A 19,854-nucleotide genomic window follows, 5' to 3' on the forward strand; every position below is an offset into this window, starting at 1 on the left:
CTACTGCGTACTTGTTTCCGCTCGGGATCGAACCGAGGACCTTGTGCGTGTAAAGCACACGTGATAACCACTACACCACGGAAACGATGTTGTACGCTTTTCCACACGTGCTTTGGATGATTCTTTTCATCTCCGAGGAAAGCTAATGAATGAGAATTGGATGAATTTGGTAACGCTATGTATCCTACGTGGTTATTACAGCAAGAACCACGTGTGAATCACTTTGTTTATTTTCACACGAACAGATTCGCTATTTCATTCCCTACGCATGCGTCGAACGAAAATACCCGCGCTAGGACAGAAACACTACGGCGTACCTGTTTCCGCTCGGGATCGAACCGAGGACCGTGTGCGTGTGAAGCACACGTGATAACCACTACACCACGGAAACGATGTTGTACGCTTTTCCACACGTGCTTTGGATGATTCTTTTCATCTCCGAGGAAAGCTAATGAATGAGAATTGGATGAATTTGGTAACGCTATGTATCCTACGTGGTTATTACAGCAAGAACCACGTGTGAATCACTTTGTTTATTTTCACACGAACAGATTCGCTATTTCATTCCCTACGCATGCGTCGAACGAAAATACCCGCGCTAGGACAGAAACACTACGGCGTACCTGTTTCCGCTCGGGATCGAACCGAGGACCGTGTGCGTGTGAAGCACACGTGATAACCACTACACCACGGAAACGATGTTGTACGCTTTTCCACACGTGCTTTGGATGATTCTTTTCATCTCCGAGGAAAGCTAATGAATGAGAATTGGATGAATTTGGTAACGCTATGTATCCTACGTGGTTTATACAGCAAGAACCACGTGTGAATCATTTGTTTATTTTCACACGAACAGATTCGTTATTTCATTCCCTACGCATGCGTCGAACGAAAATACCCGCGCTAGGACAAAAACACTACTGCGTACCTGTTTCCGCTCGGGATCGAACCGAGGACCTTGTGCGTGTGAAGCACACGTGATAACCACTACACCACGGAAACGATGTTGTACTGTTTTCCACACGTGCTTTGGATGATTCTTTCCATCTCCGAGGAAAGCTAATGAATGAGAATTGAATGAATTTGCTAACGATATGTATCCTACGTGGTTTATACAGCAAGAACCACGTGTGAATCATTTGTTTATTTTCACACGAACAGATTTGTTATTTCATTCCCTACGCATGCGTCGAACGAAAATACCCGCGCTAGGACAAAAACACTACTGCGTACCTGTTTCCGCTCGGGATCGAACCGAGGACCTTGTGCGTGTGAAGCACACGTGATAACCACTACACCACGGAAACGATGTTGTACTGTTTTCCACACGTGCTTTGGATGATTCTTTCCATCTCCGAGGAAAGCTAATGAATGAGAATTGAATGAATTTGCTAACGATATGTATCCTACGTGGTTTATACAGCAAGAACCACGTGTGAATCATTTGTTTATTTTCACACGAACAGATTCGTTATTTCATTCCCTACGCATGCGTCGAACGAAAATACCCGCGCTAGGACAAAAACACTACTGCGTACCTGTTTCCGCTCGGGATCGAACCGAGGACCTTGTGCGTGATAACCACACGTGATAACCACTACACCACGGAAACGATGTTGTACTGTTTTCCACACGTGCTTTGGATGATTCTTTCCATCTCCGAGGAAAGCTAATGAATGAGAATTGAATGAATTTGCTAACGATATGTATCCTACGTGGTTTATACAGCAAGAACCACGTGTGAATCATTTGTTTATTTTCACACGAACAGATTTGTTATTTCATTCCCTACGCATGCGTCGAACGAAAATACCCGCGCTAGGACAAAAACACTACTGCGTAGCTGTTTCCGCTCGGGATCGAACCGAGGACCTTGTGCGTGTGAAGCACACGTGATAACCACTACACCACGGAAACGATGTTGTACTGTTTTCCACACGTGCTTTGGATGATTCTTTCCATCTCCGAGGAAAGCTAATGAATGAGAATTGAATGAATTTGCTAACGATATGTATCCTACGTGGTTTATACAGCAAGAACCACGTGTGAATCATTTGTTTATTTTCACACGAACAGATTTGTTATTTCATTCCCTACGCATGCGTCGAACGAAAATACCCGCGCTAGGACAAAAACACTACTGCGTACCTGTTTCCGCTCGGGATCGAACCGAGGACCTTGTGCGTGTGAAGCACACGTGATAACCACTACACCACGGAAACGATGTTGTACTGTTTTCCACACGTGCTTTGGATGATTCTTTCCATCTCCGAGGAAAGCTAATGAATGAGAATTGAATGAATTTGCTAACGATATGTATCCTACGTGGTTTATACAGCAAGAACCACGTGTGAATCATTTGTTTATTTTCACACGAACAGATTCGTTATTTCATTCCCTACGCATGCGTCGAACGAAAATACCCGCGCTAGGACAAAAACACTACTGCGTACCTGTTTCCGCTCGGGATCGAACCGAGGACCTTGTGCGTGATAACCACACGTGATAACCACTACACCACGGAAACGATGTTGTACTGTTTTCCACACGTGCTTTGGATGATTCTTTCCATCTCCGAGGAAAGCTAATGAATGAGAATTGAATGAATTTGCTAACGATATGTATCCTACGTGGTTTATACAGCAAGAACCACGTGTGAATCATTTGTTTATTTTCACACGAACAGATTTGTTATTTCATTCCCTACGCATGCGTCGAACGAAAATACCCGCGCTAGGACAAAAACACTACTGCGTAGCTGTTTCCGCTCGGGATCGAACCGAGGACCTTGTGCGTGTGAAGCACACGTGATAACCACTACACCACGGAAACGATGTTGTACTGTTTTCCACACGTGCTTTGGATGATTCTTTCCATCTCCGAGGAAAGCTAATGAATGAGAATTGAATGAATTTGCTAACGATATGTATCCTACGTGGTTTATACAGCAAGAACCTCGTGTGAATCATTTGTTTATTTTCACACGAACAGATTCGTTATTTCATTCCCTACGCATGCGTCGAACGAAAATACACTCTTAGAAATGGATCTTCTATCGTGTCTTCTACAGACACCCGAAAAACGGTAATTTTGGGGTTTCTACGTAGAGACCACGCGAAACCGCGGGGAATGACGTCGCATCACGTGGTTTCCCTCGTAGAAGCCACAAAAGTGGCGTCTGTTTTATGCTTCACAGTTTCCTCCTTTCCCGGTCGTTTCCCCCTCCCCGCGTCCTACTGCCTGTCCCCCGTTTCCTCCTCTCCCCCGTCGCAGGCTTGAAGTCAACAGAATTTGTTTCAAAGGGGATTGAAGGCTTTATTTCGGCAAAGTTGTGAAATTGTGACAGTGATACGGGGAATATTGACTTGCAAACTATGCAGAATACCCTGTTCACAGAGAAATGACCCAGAGAAAATAAAAATGAATAAGAACCACACATACACAAAATATCACAGATTGCACAAAACGGCGCGGCTCGACACCGCTGCTGCGAAACTATTTGCAAGCTTGAAACTCGCTACAAAACAATTTTCGCTGGAATGCAGACCTGTTTGTTGCTCAGGGCATATGATCACCATATTTCAGCGGCTCTACATCTCTTTGTGGGGGCTGTTGATATGGCAGTTGTCACCCGTTGTGCAGCGTTTCCTCCATGCTTCCCATCCTGGCCTCGAATCGGAATTCTGCTTCAAGGCGTAACTGTGACAGAGTAAACGACGACAACGAAGCATTACAAATTGGATAGGAACAACATTAAGTGTAATAAAAGTCACTATCGACAACAGTGAAAGGGTACGAACTATAGCTTATACTAAAACGATGATAGGTGAGGCAGCGAGGAGAGAAAAAAAGGTACATTGGTACCACAGCAGTACCAAGTATGTAGAAGGAGAGATCAAAGAGATATCTTACTGAATGCGGTCATGGTCGACAGGTGCATTGGACGCATGTTCCGGGTAACACTTGTGCCGTGTACCGGCTAATATCTGTCAGTCTTCGGTGAATGGCACGCACATTTCCTCCAGGCGGCACGTTGAACACCAGTGAAGTCTTCGTTGGTGACGTCCGTACCCACTGCGGCAAGCTGAGACAGAGAATGGTTACTGAAACCACGGTCGAAACGAGCCCCCGAAAGACAAAGACATCCTGCGTCATACACAAACGTTAGCGCTCGTGAAGTCCACGTTTAGAGGCAATTCTAACAGAGCTACAAACCGGATACAGCTGATAACACATTAGCGTCTCTCGAATACCTTCACTATACTCAACTTCTCAAGCATCACCACATAATTTTCGTTGACGGCCTGTCACAACCGCCGTGACACTTCCATTCAAACCTGCACCTTCCAAATGATCGTTAGGAGTGTGGGGAAGTAACAGGTAGCCACTACGGTAGTAGTGCTGCTAGCATAGTTATCGCAATAAAATTCATTAAACGGAGGTGTCTTACCTGTAAAAGAATCCCAGAATCAGCAAAGCGAGGAAACGCTGGCGGCAAGGCATCGAAGAAGAGGTGTGAGCAGTGCCGCGCCACCAGCATGTCTGGCCCCGTCGCATAGTTCACGTGACTCCTCGACGCCGGTCAGGTGATCACTCCGAGCGCATAGAAACCACGGCAAAAATTTAGACAACACGAAATAGACTTCACGACGTCCGATTCCTGGTCACGTGATAAACGTGTCTTCTACACGGCGTACGCGCCAAAAAAAGCAAGAAATTTTTTTATGGTATTTTCTTTTCTTCCGGGTCACGTGGGCATCTGTCGTCTAAAACTTCGGCCTTGAGCGTGAATCTAGAAGACACGGCAGCTCTTGACGGCACGATAGAAGGCCTATTTCTAAGAGTGTACCCGCGCTAGGACAAAAACACTACTGCGTACCTGTTTCCGCTCGGGATCGAACCGAGGACCTTGTGCGTGTGAAGCACACGTGATAACCACTACACCACGGAAACGATGTTGTACCGTTTTCCACACGTGCTTTGGATGATTCTTTCCATCTCCGAGGAAAGCTAATGAATGAGAATTGAATGAATTTGCTAACTATATGTATCCTACGTGGTTTATACAGCAATAACCACGTGTGAATCATTTGTTTATTTTCACACGAACAGATTCGTTATTTCATTCCCTACGCATGCGTCGAACGAAAATACCCGCGCTAGGACAAAAACACTACTGCGTACCTGTTTCCGCTCGGGATCGAACCGAGGACCTTGTGCGTGTGAAGCACACGTGATAACCACTACACCACGGAAACGATGTTGTACCGTTTTCCACACGTGCTTTGGATGATTCTTTCCATCTCCGAGGAAAGCTAATGAATGAGAATTGAATGAATTTGCTAACGATATGTATCCTACGTGGTTTATACAGCAAGAACCACGTGTGAATCATTTTGTTTATTTTCACACGAACTGATTCGCTATTTCATTCCCTACGCATGCGTCGAACGAAAATACCCGCGCTAGGACAAAAACACTACTGCGTACCTGTTTCCGCTGGGGATCGAACCGAGGACTTTGTGCGTGTGAAGCACACGTGATAACCACTACACCACGGAAACTTTTTTTTTTCCACCAGGTAATAACGTTTATTTACACGTTATTTCATTCCCTACGCATGCGTCGAACGAAAAGGCGCTAGGACAAAAACACTGTCATGTCAAAACATGACCTCTACACTGTGCATACAATTTCATTTGTGTCAATTCATCTGCGAGATATACCATGGGTGGCTGCACAGGTTCTTCGTTTCTACGAGCGATTATTCACTTCCACAAGCAGAACATTGCTACAACGCACAACGTGTCCATATGGCGGTCCTTTCTTCTCTGGCAGTGGCAGATACCGCATGGTGTGCGGGTTTAACTGCAGTCGCTTTCCAATTGCGGTGCTCAAGTCATCCCACATGAACTGCGCTTTTGTACAATACAGGAAGACATGTTCTATTGTTTCCGGTTCCTTACAGTATCTATAGTTTGTGGACCACGGGACAAATATTCCTTTAGCATACAGCCAAGACTTTACGGGCAAGGTGTTTGTATGCACTTTGAGAAAGAAAGGTTTGACCATCATTTTTTTAACCCTGTACAAAATATTGGTACCTTTCCATTCGACAGGAATTTATCTGTAAAGTGGCACAGGAAAAAGACACTCACAACGGTCGCCAACCTCGAAAATATATACTCTTGAGAACCTTGCCTGTAAGAAGCGCAAACTTTCTACGACTTCTTTATAGAACCGGACAGGGCGAAAGTACGTTTCACAGCAGGTCTGTCAAGTGCGCCTGTCCAACGCCCTGTAACATCTCCCTTATCACTGGGTGCCGGCACTTCCGGAAGAAGAAAAGCCTCATAGTTAACTGTTTCACAAAAAGATGTAACCCCAGTCCGCCCTGGCGCACACTTCTGAAGAGGTTGCTCCTACGCATCGCTTCCCAGTTGGACTTCCATACCAGAACGGCGAACACACGATGAAAGAGCTGCATTTTAGTCCTTGAACACTGCAGCACTTGTAGCCAGTAAACGATTTTTGCCACCAAGAACACGTTGCACACACTGGCTCGCTGGAAAATCGACAGGTCCCTCCCCTTCCAGATGTTTGCTTGAGTCCGTACTTTGCGATAGAGTTCAGTCAAAATCCTGCTGGTGTTCCCAGACGCTTGCAGCGGTACGCCTAAGTATATACGCTTGGTTTGCACTGCCACTTCATACCTTGATACACAGATGGCGTTGTCCCCCATTGTCCTGCCCAAATCCCAATTGACTTGCCTTTGTTGAGGCTAGCACCCGACAGTTCGCAAAAATCTTCTATTTCATCTATCACACCTTTAACACTTTCTTTGTCAGCGACTACGAAGGTTAAGTCGTCAGCGTACGCCAAAACTTTGACTTCACTGTTTCCTAGGTGGAACCCTCCAATATTCATGTTACTGATGACATTTCGGCAGAGCGGTTCCAGAAATAGGTCGAGCAACAGGGGTGAGAATGGATATCCTTGTCGCACAGACGAGCGTAGAGGGATTTCTCCTGTACACTGGTTATTTATAACGAGCTTTGTAGCCACTTCTGCATAACAGAGTCGAATACGATGTGTAAATGTCTTGCCAAAGTTCATCTCAAGAAGGACGAAAAGAGAAATTCATGGCTCACTCTGTCGAAAGCCTTCGACATGTCAGCTTGCATCACAGCTGCCTGATCTCCTTCTCTCGCGCACACATCCAGCACAGTCCGCAGCACATGGATATTCGTCTGAATGCTTCTACCTTTCACGGCACATGTCTGATGCTCTCCGACAAGACTCACTACAACTTTCTGCAGCCTACCTGCCAATACTTTCGCATAGAGTTTATAATCGACATTGCACAATGCGATTGGTCTCAAGTCAGTCACCCAAGGTGTAGACTCTTCAGGAACTTGCTTACGTATAAGCACCGTATGCGAGTGTCTGAAGGACCGGGGAAGCAATCCCTGTCGTTCTGACTCTTCGTAGACTTGTAACAGCAGCGTTGCAATGGGGTCGGCGAACACCTGGTAGAATTCAGCCCCTAGGCCGTCTGGACCTGGCGTCTTGTTTCGGCCAAGGGACGAAATGGCTTCTCTTATTTCCTCAAGTTTCAAAGGGCGATCCAGTATTTGCTGTTCTTCTTTGGTCAGTCGTGGCAAGTCGAAGTTTATTTCATTCGCAGCCCTCATTACCGGTTCTTCTCTTTCCCTATGAGATCTTTGTAATATACTTCGAGGCACTTTCGGATCTCTGATTCATTCCTAACTATTTTGTCATGCATGATCTCCTGTATTGCTTTTCTTTTTCCATGCTCTACTTCATGCTGAAATTGTCTTTTGCTAGGCACCTCATCCGCCAGGTATTGCTGAGATCTGGATCTAACCTTTGCACCTTCGTACTTTGAATGGTTGATTAGTTCAAGATCGTATTTGATATCTTCCATTTCCTTGTAGAATGCTCCCGGCTTGAAGATAACCTCCTTATCTCCTTCTTCACATCCTCCAGAAATTTCTCGTCCTCTAACAGCTTCACATTTAACTTCCACAGGGCCCATCCATTCTTTTTTGCTTTAATAACTTTATCTTGTCCTAGGGTAACTTCCACCATACAATGGTCACTGAAGTATACGAGATGAACGTTGTACTGATGAACTTTCCTTTTGCTTGAAGCAGTGACGTACACTCGGTCCAATCTGGCATGCGCATTTCCTTGAAAGTGCGTAAAGGTTTGTGTACCTATTCGTCCATAATCGAATGCATCTGTCATGCCACTGTTCGTTATCGATGCTACTAATGCTTCTTTACTCCTGTCTGGGGACTGCTTGGCGTTGCTCCTGTCTTTATCTCTCAAGGTACAGTTGAAGTCCCCAAGTAACAATATGTTATCGGCTCCTGTTGCATTGTCTTCCAGAGATTCGAAAAACGCCATTCTTTCCTGCGCCTCGCTGGGAACATACACACTGATAAAACGCCACAATTCATTATCGATGAGCACATCAAGCCTCGCTACCCTTTCTTGTTTGTCGACCACATGCTGCAACGGTGTCATATCGCATCTCTGCTTCAAACACAGTAAAGTTTCTGCTGAGTGGCCCACTGCATGACTCACGACGACATCATACCGCTGGGCAATCAGCTTGTTTATTAGATCAGCAATGGCCTCTTCTGTACTTATCTTTGTTTCCTGTATGGCAATAACATCAATGTTCGGATGGCTTTCAAGATATCGTTTCAAGTGATATTGTTTTTTCCGTGAATTTATCCCTCTGACGTTTAAGGTGGTCACTGTGATTGATGTTACAGCCATGATTTTGTGTATTTGACACGTCTAAGTGAAAGTTTTCATTCCCAGCTTCTTTACTGCACTCAGTGGGCTCCCAGTCGTGTGATTCGTTGATGTGGTGTTAAATAGTAGCAAAGGGGGCGTCATCGAGGCTACACCAAGGAAACTTTCTTTTTTTCCACCAGGTAATAACAGTTATTTACAAACATTAAAATAAGTTATTACTGTACAGTGCTAATGAGTGATGGATGATGAATGATGCACACCGCAGCATCCAAATACACAGGATACAAAAAATACATGGTACACAACACACAGGTCACACACACAGGGATCGGACCGAGGACCTTGTGCGTGTGAAGCACATGTGATAACCACTACACTCTTTTGTTGTCTCTTTCGCCAGCTGGACTTTTTGATTGCATATTATAAAACATCCAAGTACATAATGCACATAATACATAGTACATACTCCTCGTGTACATGCGTATTTAAAATCCGAGTGTACAAAGACCCTGTTCCGAGCGCTTCCTGTATCGTTTGAGGATGCGACCGAATGTCGCGCCAACAAGGCAGGTGATAACCTGAGCTAATTCTTGCCATTGTTCCTCTTCACAGAGCTTCTTGCTTCCGATTAATGTGTGTGTGTGTGGGGGGGGGGGGGGGAATCTATATATTTTCACAAGAAAGGTCAGCCAGAATGGACGGCGGACGGACGACTAATGATAATGTCCACAAAAGCTTCGTTGTCAAGTAGGACTCGGTCCTGACGTCGCGTTCAACACGGGCCGTTCGTGCATTCTAGAGAGCATGATGTCCAGGCATCCCTATAATACTAAGCACCTCGATATGCTTGGAGGCTGCGAAATTCAGAGACTTCAGGCTCTCGTACATTACATCCAACGAGGCCCACAAATCACTTCAGAAAAGCACTGCATTCTTGTACTCGTGGAATAATGGCGAATATTCTCGACTTGACCGCATACCTCACACCTTGCATCCAAGGGCACGAAGAAGCCTTTACCCTTCAGGCACTGCGTCTTGGGGAGGACTTCTAAGCGGAAACGAACAAAGATGTCCTTTGTTCCTGTTGGGACTGGCCGTTTGCGTATCCTTTTGGGTATGTCCTGCTGTTGGATCGCGGTGTAGGATTGACGACATAGTCGCGGTGGGAAGATGCTGGTGACGGTGTCCCAATACAGTGTTTTGCCCTTCAGGGTCTTCTGTCGAGGAATATCATGATGCGCTGCGCGATTTCCTGATGGAATTTCAGAGTAGAGGAACTCCCTACGCAAGGTACACAGAGTGGTCAAGATCCACTGCAAGTGGTGTCGAGTCCCCAACGCAGGGCACGAGCAAGTTCCCTGGAAGCTGCGTAGCCCTTTGGTGTGCGTTGGCACTGGGAAAGCTGAAAGCGTGTGGACTTTGTCTGGATCCGCAGAAATTACACCGGGACACCAGGTAGCCAAGCACCTTTGTCTACCGATAGCCGAAATGGCACTTCTTCGGATTACTACTTGGAGTCTGGCTGAAGCAATGATCTTCAATGTTCGATAATGTCGTCAAGATAACATAGGCAGATGTTCCAGCCTAATCGGCGCAATACGGAATCAATTATGCTTTCAAGGGTATATCGGGGACATTCCATAACCCGAAATGCATGCAGTAGGAATCTACCAATAGCCCGACCTGAGGTCCAGCTAGCCCACCATAGTCCAGCTAAGAGAAGCAGCTCGCGCCGTGTAAGCAAACGACCGCGTCGTCGATACGCGGCGTGGGATATTCTCTTTCCGTGTGACTCTGTTTTACCTTCGATAGTCGACACAAAGTCGTACGGTACCATCGTTTCTTTCTTTACCAAAACAACAGGAGAGGGCTACGTACGAACTTGCAGATTGCCTGGTGATGTTCCGAGGGAGCATGTCCTATACCTCATCTTCGATGACAACTCGTTCCGGAGGTGAAGCTCGGTACGATCGTTGTCTCAGTGTCCGTGTGGTGCCAGTGTCGATGCGATGCTCAACACGTTGGGCAAGAACTACCAGGGGCGACTTGTTTACGTCAAAAAGTCTACGTTCGAAGAAGTGAGAGGAGGCTTAAGCGGGTCTTTTTATCTAGGTGAAGTTGGCAGTACCCCAAGTGACACGTACGTCACCATACCGGAAGGCACAGATCCTTGCAGAAATTATATTAGCGCCACGTCATCGCTCTCGCTGGAGTGGGTCCGAAAACTAAGCGCCCTAACAACGAATTTAAGCATTATCATATTTACGGATACAAAAGGCGTGTACATATTGCGAGGGTAATGTGGCTTGTGGCCACTGTACCTAGTGGTGGACAAGAAGAAGAATTTACGGTGACATCAGCGGGGCACGCAGTAGCTGTTTCACTCATTCTTTTCGCGTTCTTTCTGCTTATAATTGTCTGCGAAAGACTTGATGCAACGACGTGAGAATTCCCGTTCAAGAACCATCGCCTGTTGTGATGCCTTCTGCAGAGACCTCAATGGTCCAAGTAAGCATTTTGAGGCAGAAACTTCCGCAGGATTGAAATATTTGAGTAGCGTGTTTATATTTGCCGCTGACTGCGGTCTGCTTATACCGGGTGTCTCGGTTAAATCCATATCTTCTAAAGCAGGGCGCCGTCGACTTCAAAATGGGTACTACCTCTTTTGGGACTTTGAGTGGACACCTTCTAGAGAAAAATCTGCCACCCGAGCGGGTCATTTGTTTAAGTAATTACTTGGTTTCAGTTTACATATTTTTGTCGAGGCTTGTTGCGGCGAAGTGCAAAAGGACGTAATTCATTGGTGAACATGAGAGGGGAAGGGCGTCCTTTTGCGCTTCAGCGCTACCAGCCGCGAGAAAAATTTGTAAACTGAAACCAGCTAATTACTGCAACAAATGACCCGCTTTGGTCGCAGATTTTTCTCTAAAAGGTGTCTACTGAGGGTACCAGAAGGGGTAGCTGCCTTCGATAGCTGTCTTCCGGTCGAGTTGAACTTCCTGAACCTACCCTAGGTCGTCATGGGTGCCATTTCGGAAACAGAAAACCAGTAAATCTCAGAAAAGGGCAGTAAAGTCCGAACATTTCTCCTCGCAGTATGAAAAATAACTTACGAATTTTTATCGAAGTAACAAACCCTGAAGTCAGATAATTGCACACGTACGAACGTCATTTGAATTCTTTATTGCGAATAAACCTAAATGAGCGATATTTATGAAGGAATATTTATTTTTAAGTTCAGTACGAATATAACATACCCGTAAGCTATACATACTTCTACTAAAAACACATTTTTATGCCGACACGGAGGATCAGACAAATGGCATCGACGCAAAGAGCGTGCGCGAGGTGGGGGGACGCTGGGGACCGAGCCCCGTGCACACTCCAAGGGAAAGGCAGTGACACAACATGGACTAACCTTAACTAAACCTACTAACCAGTCTAGCAAGCTAAAACCACCAGCTCCCCAGCGCCACCTACAGCAGGTTCGTTGCTATGGTACAGCCGATGCTGTTACCTTCACTCACACGCAAAAGGAACGGGATTCCTCCGACGAGGATTCCTTGTCTGTCCCAATTAGAAGGAGGCCGACAATGATGCGCGGGTTCTATTTGGTCTCCTCTACCGGTTTGTCCAATCATCGCGCGAAATCGTCTGAGGGGACCAATGAGAAGCCTCTCCTCATTGTCAGGCTTCTTAAGAGGAAAAGCAAAAACGTGAAAATTTATGCACTATAGTGTCTTTTAAGTACTTAGGAAAAGCTCGATCAACGAAATCGTATCATCGTAAATACGAGCGTCCAAGGTTTTGGTTTTCTAACAGCTCGAACGTGAAACGATGCCTCCTTCGCACACTCTGCGAGTCCTTAATATCACAAACACCTTGTGACCCGTGCTACATTTGAAACGTTGGTAGGGAATGTTGATGAAAGATGAACACTCGCATCGAGCGGTGAAAAAACCTAGTCGAGCAGTACTGCACATTTGTGTAAGATTATCACTTGAGGCAGGCTGGTATTTGCTGATGGGGTTTGTCTCTTTGCAGAACCCGGACGGCCCTGTTGTGGAGTTTGCATGGTCAACCCTATCAGCGGCTTTAAGCTGGATTGGAGCCACCGTGCTTGGCGTCACGGCGGGAACCATCGTTGTCACATCGCTGGCATATTTCAAGAGACACTACAACGACGTGCAACGAAAAAACTCCTCAGAAGGCCTGCACGTCCAACTGTGCTACACGAAGAGCTGTCAACATGCGGCCGAGGCACTAGCCACTACACTCTTAAACCCGTACCTTTTATTGTAACTTTTAGAAACATGTAACTTCTATATAGACGTAGATTTCGAGATTTCTTATAGGTTACACCACTGTAACGTATATTTAGAGGTTAAAAGCGACCAAGGTCATGTCTTTACAACACGAATAGAAGTTACATCTCGGAAAAAACAAAAACAGCTTGTTGTAACTTATAAATGTACCCTCTACTCCGACACTGTAACTTCTAAGCGAAATCTCCAACGATAATCATTTTGTTAGTTTCTTATCGTTTCTTTTCCTTTTGTTTTTCAGCATAATGCCGCGTTTCAGCCTCCCATTCGAGACGACAGTTGCGAATCTACGCTGTTATTTTTTATCTGTTTCAGCGTCACCTATACGTCAACTACATGTTATCAATGCTGTATGAACACAGATTATATGTTCGCAGTCTGAAATACTGATAGTATGTTTCTTTCTAAAGGGTGGAAAACAATTGTCAATGCCGCAACCACCAAGATTTCCGATTTCGCTGCGGAGGCCGAGCCTGGTCTAGGTCTATCCACACTGAGAGCGGTTTCCTTGAAACGCTTAACGCTCGTCGTCCGTCCGTTAACAAGTGTAATCTGTTTTAATCAGTGGTTTTCCTCGCGTTTATCATAGTATCGTCAGGAACAACGGAAAAGCTAGATGTCGCTAGCAAACAAGTATATTTTCGGTGTTCTCAGGGGAAAGTGTAGTGAGTGCGAAGATTGCAAAGAATATATAACCGAAAACGAACGTCACCACCGCAGCCCTAATTCACACACTTCATACACTGGGTAAGTGTACATTTTGTGCTAGGTACGTGCGTTATTTTGATAGCAAGAGCTCTTAGCGCAGGTTTGTTGTGATTATGGCAAGCGTTTTGCGGTCCTGCATATGAACGCCACTTACGCTTGCTACTTTTCTGCTCTTACTTGGTCGCCAAGTCAATACACCGGCGTGCATTTTGCGAGCTGCGGATATATGCATCGAGATATATAATTCGCAGCTTCCTACTTGTTGTATTCTTACGATATTCTAAGACTCAATCGCGGAGTGAACGCCTTCCCGCATTTATGCTGCTTTGTACCTTGTGCTTTGTACGGATTTGAATGGTTCCGTAAATGTTACTCTCATTGCCCAAACTTTTGTTCCGATGATCCCACATGCAGGTTCACATACCGTCACCAGCGCAATGCAGTACCTCACAAACTCGTCCCAGAGCGCCTCCAACGCTGATAACGCAGTAATGTAGTGTCTCCTGCGTTACTGTACACTCATATTCCTCAAGGTTGTGTGCGTTTTATGTAATACTGTATTGCCATTTGCGCTCGCCTCTGCAACACGAATGTGGAATAAATTTTTTTTCTGCTGCAGTTCTCCATTTCGTTGGGTGTGTTCAGCTTAGCAAACATAGGTCAGTTGTTTTGACTCGCTAGCTTCCTCGCACTTTTATGCATTGCTTCTCACTTAGAAGATAGTTCTTTTTTCCACATACATGGTAAAGCGACCATGGTTTCTCCTCACACCAGAATCGCACTTGTGCACAATGTGTCACCTCTCGACAGACTTCTGTTTTTGTAATATACATATGTTCAAGATCTCCTTTTCTGCTGGTTCATTTTGGTACCTTGGTGTGTTCTGTAAATGTCTGTCCATATCCCACGCACAGGGGGTTTGTTTTTATTCGCATCACACCAGCGCTCATTTGACAGGTGGGTTATGTTAATTTTCGCAAATTAACCCATCCGTAGTTACAAACATTTCCGACATTTCCTGACGCATGTGTTTGTAACTACGGATCGACTAATTAGCAAAGATTCACATAACCCACCTGCCAAATGAGCGCTACTCTGTTGCGAATAAAAATGAACATCCTGTATAAAAAGCCGCACGTTGGCGTAACCTTTACGGGCAGGTGCTGGATTGAAGGCCGTAACCTCTAATTAGTGGGTTTCCTTGTAACTTTTATAAAAGGGGTCGCTCAGAGGGTACCTGGTAGCTTCTGAAATAGAGGGTAAAATATTGCGATTTTTTACCCTTTACTAAAGGGTACGGAGTTAAGAGTGTACCCTGAGTTTCAACGTCAATCCTTGCCACGACTTCTTCGCCTTCGTCTGCGACAGATACAACGAACATATTCCAGACGCCTTCAAAGGTGGACGCAACAGTATCTTGAGTTACGCCATAGCTCTTCTGTTCGTGCCCCCGGCCGCCGAGGGTCGTCAACTGTATGCCATTGAGAAAGCCGCCACTTTGTTCAGATCGTGCATGCGTCTCTTCTCATCGGACAACCAGGATTCCAGGTATGTGCTCTCCAACATGATGGACGACATGCACGTCAGTCTGGACCTTCCGCCCACGACTTTCGATCCCTTCGAATCGATGGTACGCTTGGGATTGGAGTACAACATCCCCGTCTTCGTATCCATCGCCGTTGGAAACAACCTAGACCGGAGAAAGGGTAGAACCATGCAGATATCGCACAGCAGGAAAGAGCTGGAGTGGTACGCCAAGAGGAAGAAGAATCGCAGACAGGCACGGAAGGTATATCACGAGTGCTACAAGGCGTACTTCAAAGGCACGTACGACCAGACGTCGTTAGGCATCAAAGCCGGTATGTTCGCGAGAGATATTGATCAGGCGGAGGAAGATGCTTCTAATATCGCCTGGAATGTCCCTCTTACGGACTCAGATAGGCCGTCATACCAGGAGACGACAGTAGGACAACTTCCAGATGACTGGCCGGTTGTACTGATAAATCTCGGAAAACAATATGTCCACGAGAAGGACGTGGTGTTCGTCGATCCAAAAGCCACTAAATTTATCAAAACTTTGCGTAGCCGTTTTGCTGACATTGAAATGAAAATCCTCATAGCGTGGGTTTTGCTAAGAGAATACGGCGTGTATGTTAGTCCGTCTCTCTTGGCGACTCTATCGCCGTCGCGATCGCCTCGAGACCTGTGCTCTGCACGAGTTTCGGAAGTAATGCCGGTGGCGTTTTCTGCGTCCTACCTTTCTAAAGTGATCACTGAAGACGCTATCCAAGCAGCGGATGGCATTGTGCTCAACGTCAGAGACGCCTACATAGCATCGCTCATCAACACCAGCTCGCTCGATGACGAACCGAAAGCAGCCGCCATCGCAAAGTTGAAGGCCATGGAGTTCTATTCAGCGTACTCAAAGGGTCTCATCGACGTCCAGCAACTAGATGCGTATTACGAAGGATACACACCGGAGGAACGGGAGCCATTCTTTGACACTTGGCTGCGAGGGGCTAAAGCGCTCCAAGTAAAGAAAATGAGCGCCATCAACACCGGGGCTGTGTTTCCTGTGTATGAATCAAAAGTATTCTACGTGGTTCACAGCAATCGGTTAGTAGCTTTGGCACCCGCTCTTCGACCGACGCTCTTTATACGAGACGGTCCGGCGTCGTTCAACTACGGTGGGTTAGGTGCGCTAGCCGGACGCGAGATCATGTACGGGTACGACTTGAACGGCAGCACGTACGACGCGTTCGGAAATAAGCACAACTGGTGGTCACCACCTGCGAGGGACCACTACTTGAAACAAGCGCAGTGTGTGAGGCTGTCGGCTGACACCCTGACCGAAGGAAGCGTGAAGTTGGGCAGCGAGGCAGGTGATGTACTCCTCGCTGACTTAGTGGGTCTGCAAATGGCGGCCAGAGCCTTTCAAGCTGTCGCTGGAGGAAAGGATCCCTTGCTCCCAACACTTCCATTCTACTCGATGCAGCTATTTTTCCTCGCTCACTGCTACAAATGGTGCGATGAGCAGGACGAAACGGACGGCCTTCGCCATGGGGAACGATGCAACGTTGCCGTCACCAATATGGCGGAATTTCCGGACGCTTTCAATTGTAAACTCGGCGACCGTTTAAACCCCTCTGAGAGGTGTTCCTTCTTCTGATGGAATAGTTACGATGATGACAATTGAAGTTATTCCTAATGGACGTGCACGAGGTAAAGACCAAACAAACAATAAACCGACGCATCATGTTTGTCTTGGTGAGTTTGGGGTGTGGTGTTTGGTTGAGATTTCGCGTTGTGCAGGCGTAGTTGAGATAATAGTTTAAGGATTTGACACATACCTTCATTTTTAGATGACTTAGTAACAGTTGTCGATTCTGCATTTCCTGCTGTATACATTTGAACATGCGAAGCATTGACAAACATTTTGATGAACTCACCGTGTTGGCTTAAAAAATATTGCAATAAAATAGGTGCAATACAATGTAGCTCTGTTCGAAACATGGCTGGGTGCCCTGAGCGATTCCTTCTCCAGCATAAATGTTTACGACTCCCAGTGTAGTAATTGTCAGGGTGGGGTTGCTCTATGCGTAAGAAATTATGTACTGTACAGAGTTCGAGCAGACATCCCCATTTTGTGAGAACATCTTTCTAGAGATTTCTGAACCTGCATCCCTCCTACCCCATCTTGGACCGTAGTTATTAACATTTCCAGGACGCCCCATGCTGGTTGCTGTTGTGTACAGATCACCGTAAAATCCGGCTGTTCATTTCCTGCAAGAACTTGAAACGTTGTTCTGCTGTTCCTAGAAGTATAACGCTGTCACACTAGGTGATTTAAATATCAATTTGGTAAGCAATAACTCAATTTGGTGCGAAGAGGTGTATTGTAATCATGGGTTCGAACAGATGATGCGCTTTTCAACAAGGTACTTCACTCCCGAGAGAAACATACCAATCGACCACTGTGTGACAAATCTGACGGAGGACCACTTAACGAGCGGCATAGCTTCCTGTGACGTCAGCGATCACAAGTTGACTTACATTACCAGCAAAACACAGAAGGAAAGACTAGTGTCACTAAATAGGAAGCAGAGTAGCGACACTGAGCCACGCCGACGAGCGAGCCCACCATCTTGGGTCCGGCGGGGCTGCGTCGCTTAGCAATAGGACGCCAATGTCCCCCTTCTCCGGTGGAGAACAACGCGCATTCGAACCAGCGCGCGAATGAAGTGCGGCGCGGCCAAGTGTGGACTGGGGGGAGAAAGAGCCGCCACTACGTCGCGAAGCGGATGCGTCGGGCAAGGGCTGGTAGCCAATCGCAGGAGCCCTCCACGGATGAGTGTGCGGTCCAAATTGTAGGATTTAAAGGTCAGCTCCGGAGATACCTTAACTTCTTGAAACTGTAACAATATTCTGGAAGCCCGTATCGAACTGTATCTGAAACCACCCTTCATTTCCACAAAAGAGCCCCATATTTTAAATAATCGTAAATTAACCATTTAGAAACAGACATGGGGGCCGCCATTTTTATGACGGCAGCTGTTCACGCGGTTTATATCGCCGACGTAAGTGATATCAGTGTTCTTCAAGACTTCCCTCCCTCTCTACGGAGCACACGGGAATGTAAACAAGCGATGATGGCAGGGAGCGTCTGCTCGATCGACGTAGGCTTCTTGATCGCATCGATTTTCTTATATTTCGGATGATCTGCCAATGCCAAAACACGCTGTTGATACCATTTGTGCAGTTAGAAATCGTATAATTATGCTGTCGCGTTCCGGCCAGCGGCAAACTGGCTAAGAACGCAATGAACGTCACGTATGTCGTCAACGGAACTGTGCTACGCCTAATACGAAAGATATTTTTATTCGCATTGTAGGTGTCTTTTGATAAAGTAAGTCAATTCATTGCTTAATTAAAGACTTCACTCTCTCATAGTTACGGCTCACCACTGCTGCATCACTTGCGCATATCTTTCTCACTCTCGAATACCTGGCGTTTGACGTTACAGGAGCAGTAATCACATTTCTTGGCATTATACCGGGTGAACGAGTTGTGTTTGGTAACGCCATGTTATCGTATACACACTGCAGGTACGTACGTAAGAACTGGGTTTGAATGACAACCTTAGTGTAGATTCGCGATGAACGTATTTGCCGAAATTTTACGCTGTCGAGAGAGCAAGCACCAGATACAAGAACAAGATACTTACATGAGGGCATACGTGGCTTATGAGAGCTGAACAGAAAAAGAAAGGAAGGAAAAAATAAACGAAAACAAAAAATACATTGCACACTACAAGGACACCGTGCAAGTGTAATTATCAGGGATATCTTGCATCTTATTTCGGCTGGTCTACTAGTGCAGTGCAGCCATGAGCCATCACATTAATCAACCACTAAAAAAAAAGATATGAAGATGATGAGTTGCTTCCATACGTCATCTACACCAATATTACATCTGGATCTGCATGCTGGTTTCAGGAGCCGAGTTACTTCTTGAATCAATGCAGATCTCCACACATTCCACAGATACTGTCATTTTACACGTAACATTGAATAGACCATAATTTTATTGAATACACAGAGATCATAAAACCCCATAATCCCTCGCAACAGGTAAACGAGTACACTGCAAGATGGACAGAATACAGGTGCAGTTGAGGGGAGTTGCCTCAGGACAGAAGCCGCCGATATTTCGAACAGAGACTGTTCTTAGAGACTAGGTATGAGACTGTTTGTAGACGTTCACTGAAGCCCTTCTGCTGTCGACTTGCATATAATGCCTTGCAGAGCTGTTAGCGTTGTACTGACTCATTCACTGTAACGCTTGCGGTGAGCCCCCCTTGTGTAGTCTCTTCCTTCTGTTCGGGGGCTCATGAACAGCCATTGTCCACAGAGATCGAGCAGAGCACCAGAAAGCCCCTGGACATACCCTGACATGAAAATTAGCATTATTAGCAGTAAAGAAGCAATGCAATTCTCTGTTTCAGTAGTTTTCTCACACACATTCTTTA

General features: G+C 46.0%; 1 protein-coding gene and 13 non-coding genes across 14 annotated transcripts; 1 reads left to right on the forward strand and 13 right to left on the reverse strand.

The window, feature by feature from the left end:
* Positions 1-12: 12 nt before the first annotated feature.
* On the reverse strand, positions 13-85 carry Trnav-uac (transfer RNA valine (anticodon UAC)). The gene has a single exon. It is a non-coding gene; the product is annotated as a tRNA-Val (tRNA).
* Positions 86-318: 233 nt separating this feature from the next.
* On the reverse strand, positions 319-391 carry Trnav-cac (transfer RNA valine (anticodon CAC)). The gene has a single exon. It is a non-coding gene; the product is annotated as a tRNA-Val (tRNA).
* A 233-nt stretch (positions 392-624) lies between these two features.
* Trnav-cac (transfer RNA valine (anticodon CAC)) lies at positions 625-697 on the reverse strand. Its single transcript has one exon. It is a non-coding gene; the product is annotated as a tRNA-Val (tRNA).
* Positions 698-929: 232 nt separating this feature from the next.
* Positions 930-1,002, reverse strand: Trnav-cac (transfer RNA valine (anticodon CAC)). The gene has a single exon. It is a non-coding gene; the product is annotated as a tRNA-Val (tRNA).
* Positions 1,003-1,234: 232 nt separating this feature from the next.
* Positions 1,235-1,307, reverse strand: Trnav-cac (transfer RNA valine (anticodon CAC)). Its single transcript has one exon. It is a non-coding gene; the product is annotated as a tRNA-Val (tRNA).
* A 232-nt stretch (positions 1,308-1,539) lies between these two features.
* On the reverse strand, positions 1,540-1,612 carry Trnad-auc (transfer RNA aspartic acid (anticodon AUC)). Its single transcript has one exon. It is a non-coding gene; the product is annotated as a tRNA-Asp (tRNA).
* Positions 1,613-1,844: 232 nt separating this feature from the next.
* On the reverse strand, positions 1,845-1,917 carry Trnav-cac (transfer RNA valine (anticodon CAC)). The gene has a single exon. It is a non-coding gene; the product is annotated as a tRNA-Val (tRNA).
* A 232-nt stretch (positions 1,918-2,149) lies between these two features.
* Positions 2,150-2,222, reverse strand: Trnav-cac (transfer RNA valine (anticodon CAC)). Its single transcript has one exon. It is a non-coding gene; the product is annotated as a tRNA-Val (tRNA).
* A 232-nt stretch (positions 2,223-2,454) lies between these two features.
* On the reverse strand, positions 2,455-2,527 carry Trnad-auc (transfer RNA aspartic acid (anticodon AUC)). Its single transcript has one exon. It is a non-coding gene; the product is annotated as a tRNA-Asp (tRNA).
* A 232-nt stretch (positions 2,528-2,759) lies between these two features.
* Trnav-cac (transfer RNA valine (anticodon CAC)) lies at positions 2,760-2,832 on the reverse strand. Its single transcript has one exon. It is a non-coding gene; the product is annotated as a tRNA-Val (tRNA).
* A 2,048-nt stretch (positions 2,833-4,880) lies between these two features.
* Positions 4,881-4,953, reverse strand: Trnav-cac (transfer RNA valine (anticodon CAC)). The gene has a single exon. It is a non-coding gene; the product is annotated as a tRNA-Val (tRNA).
* A 232-nt stretch (positions 4,954-5,185) lies between these two features.
* Positions 5,186-5,258, reverse strand: Trnav-cac (transfer RNA valine (anticodon CAC)). Its single transcript has one exon. It is a non-coding gene; the product is annotated as a tRNA-Val (tRNA).
* Positions 5,259-5,491: 233 nt separating this feature from the next.
* Positions 5,492-5,564, reverse strand: Trnav-cac (transfer RNA valine (anticodon CAC)). The gene has a single exon. It is a non-coding gene; the product is annotated as a tRNA-Val (tRNA).
* A 9,775-nt stretch (positions 5,565-15,339) lies between these two features.
* On the forward strand, positions 15,340-16,995 carry LOC135388086 (endothelin-converting enzyme-like 1). Its single transcript, XM_064617402.1, has one exon. It carries the CDS (start codon positions 15,340-15,342, stop codon positions 16,993-16,995), a length of 1,656 nt encoding a protein of 551 aa, XP_064473472.1.
* Positions 16,996-19,854: the final 2,859 nt, after the last annotated feature.

The sequence above is a fragment of the Ornithodoros turicata genome, chromosome 1 (genome assembly GCF_037126465.1).
Source record: "Ornithodoros turicata isolate Travis chromosome 1, ASM3712646v1, whole genome shotgun sequence".
Taxonomy (NCBI): Eukaryota; Metazoa; Arthropoda; class Arachnida; order Ixodida; family Argasidae; genus Ornithodoros; species Ornithodoros turicata.

What these genes read in the sequence shown, in the direction of transcription:
- LOC135388086 (XM_064617402.1), top strand. Translation starts at nt 15,340, where the DNA reads ATGCGTCTCTTCTCATCGGACAACCAGGATTCCAGGTATGTGCTCTCC.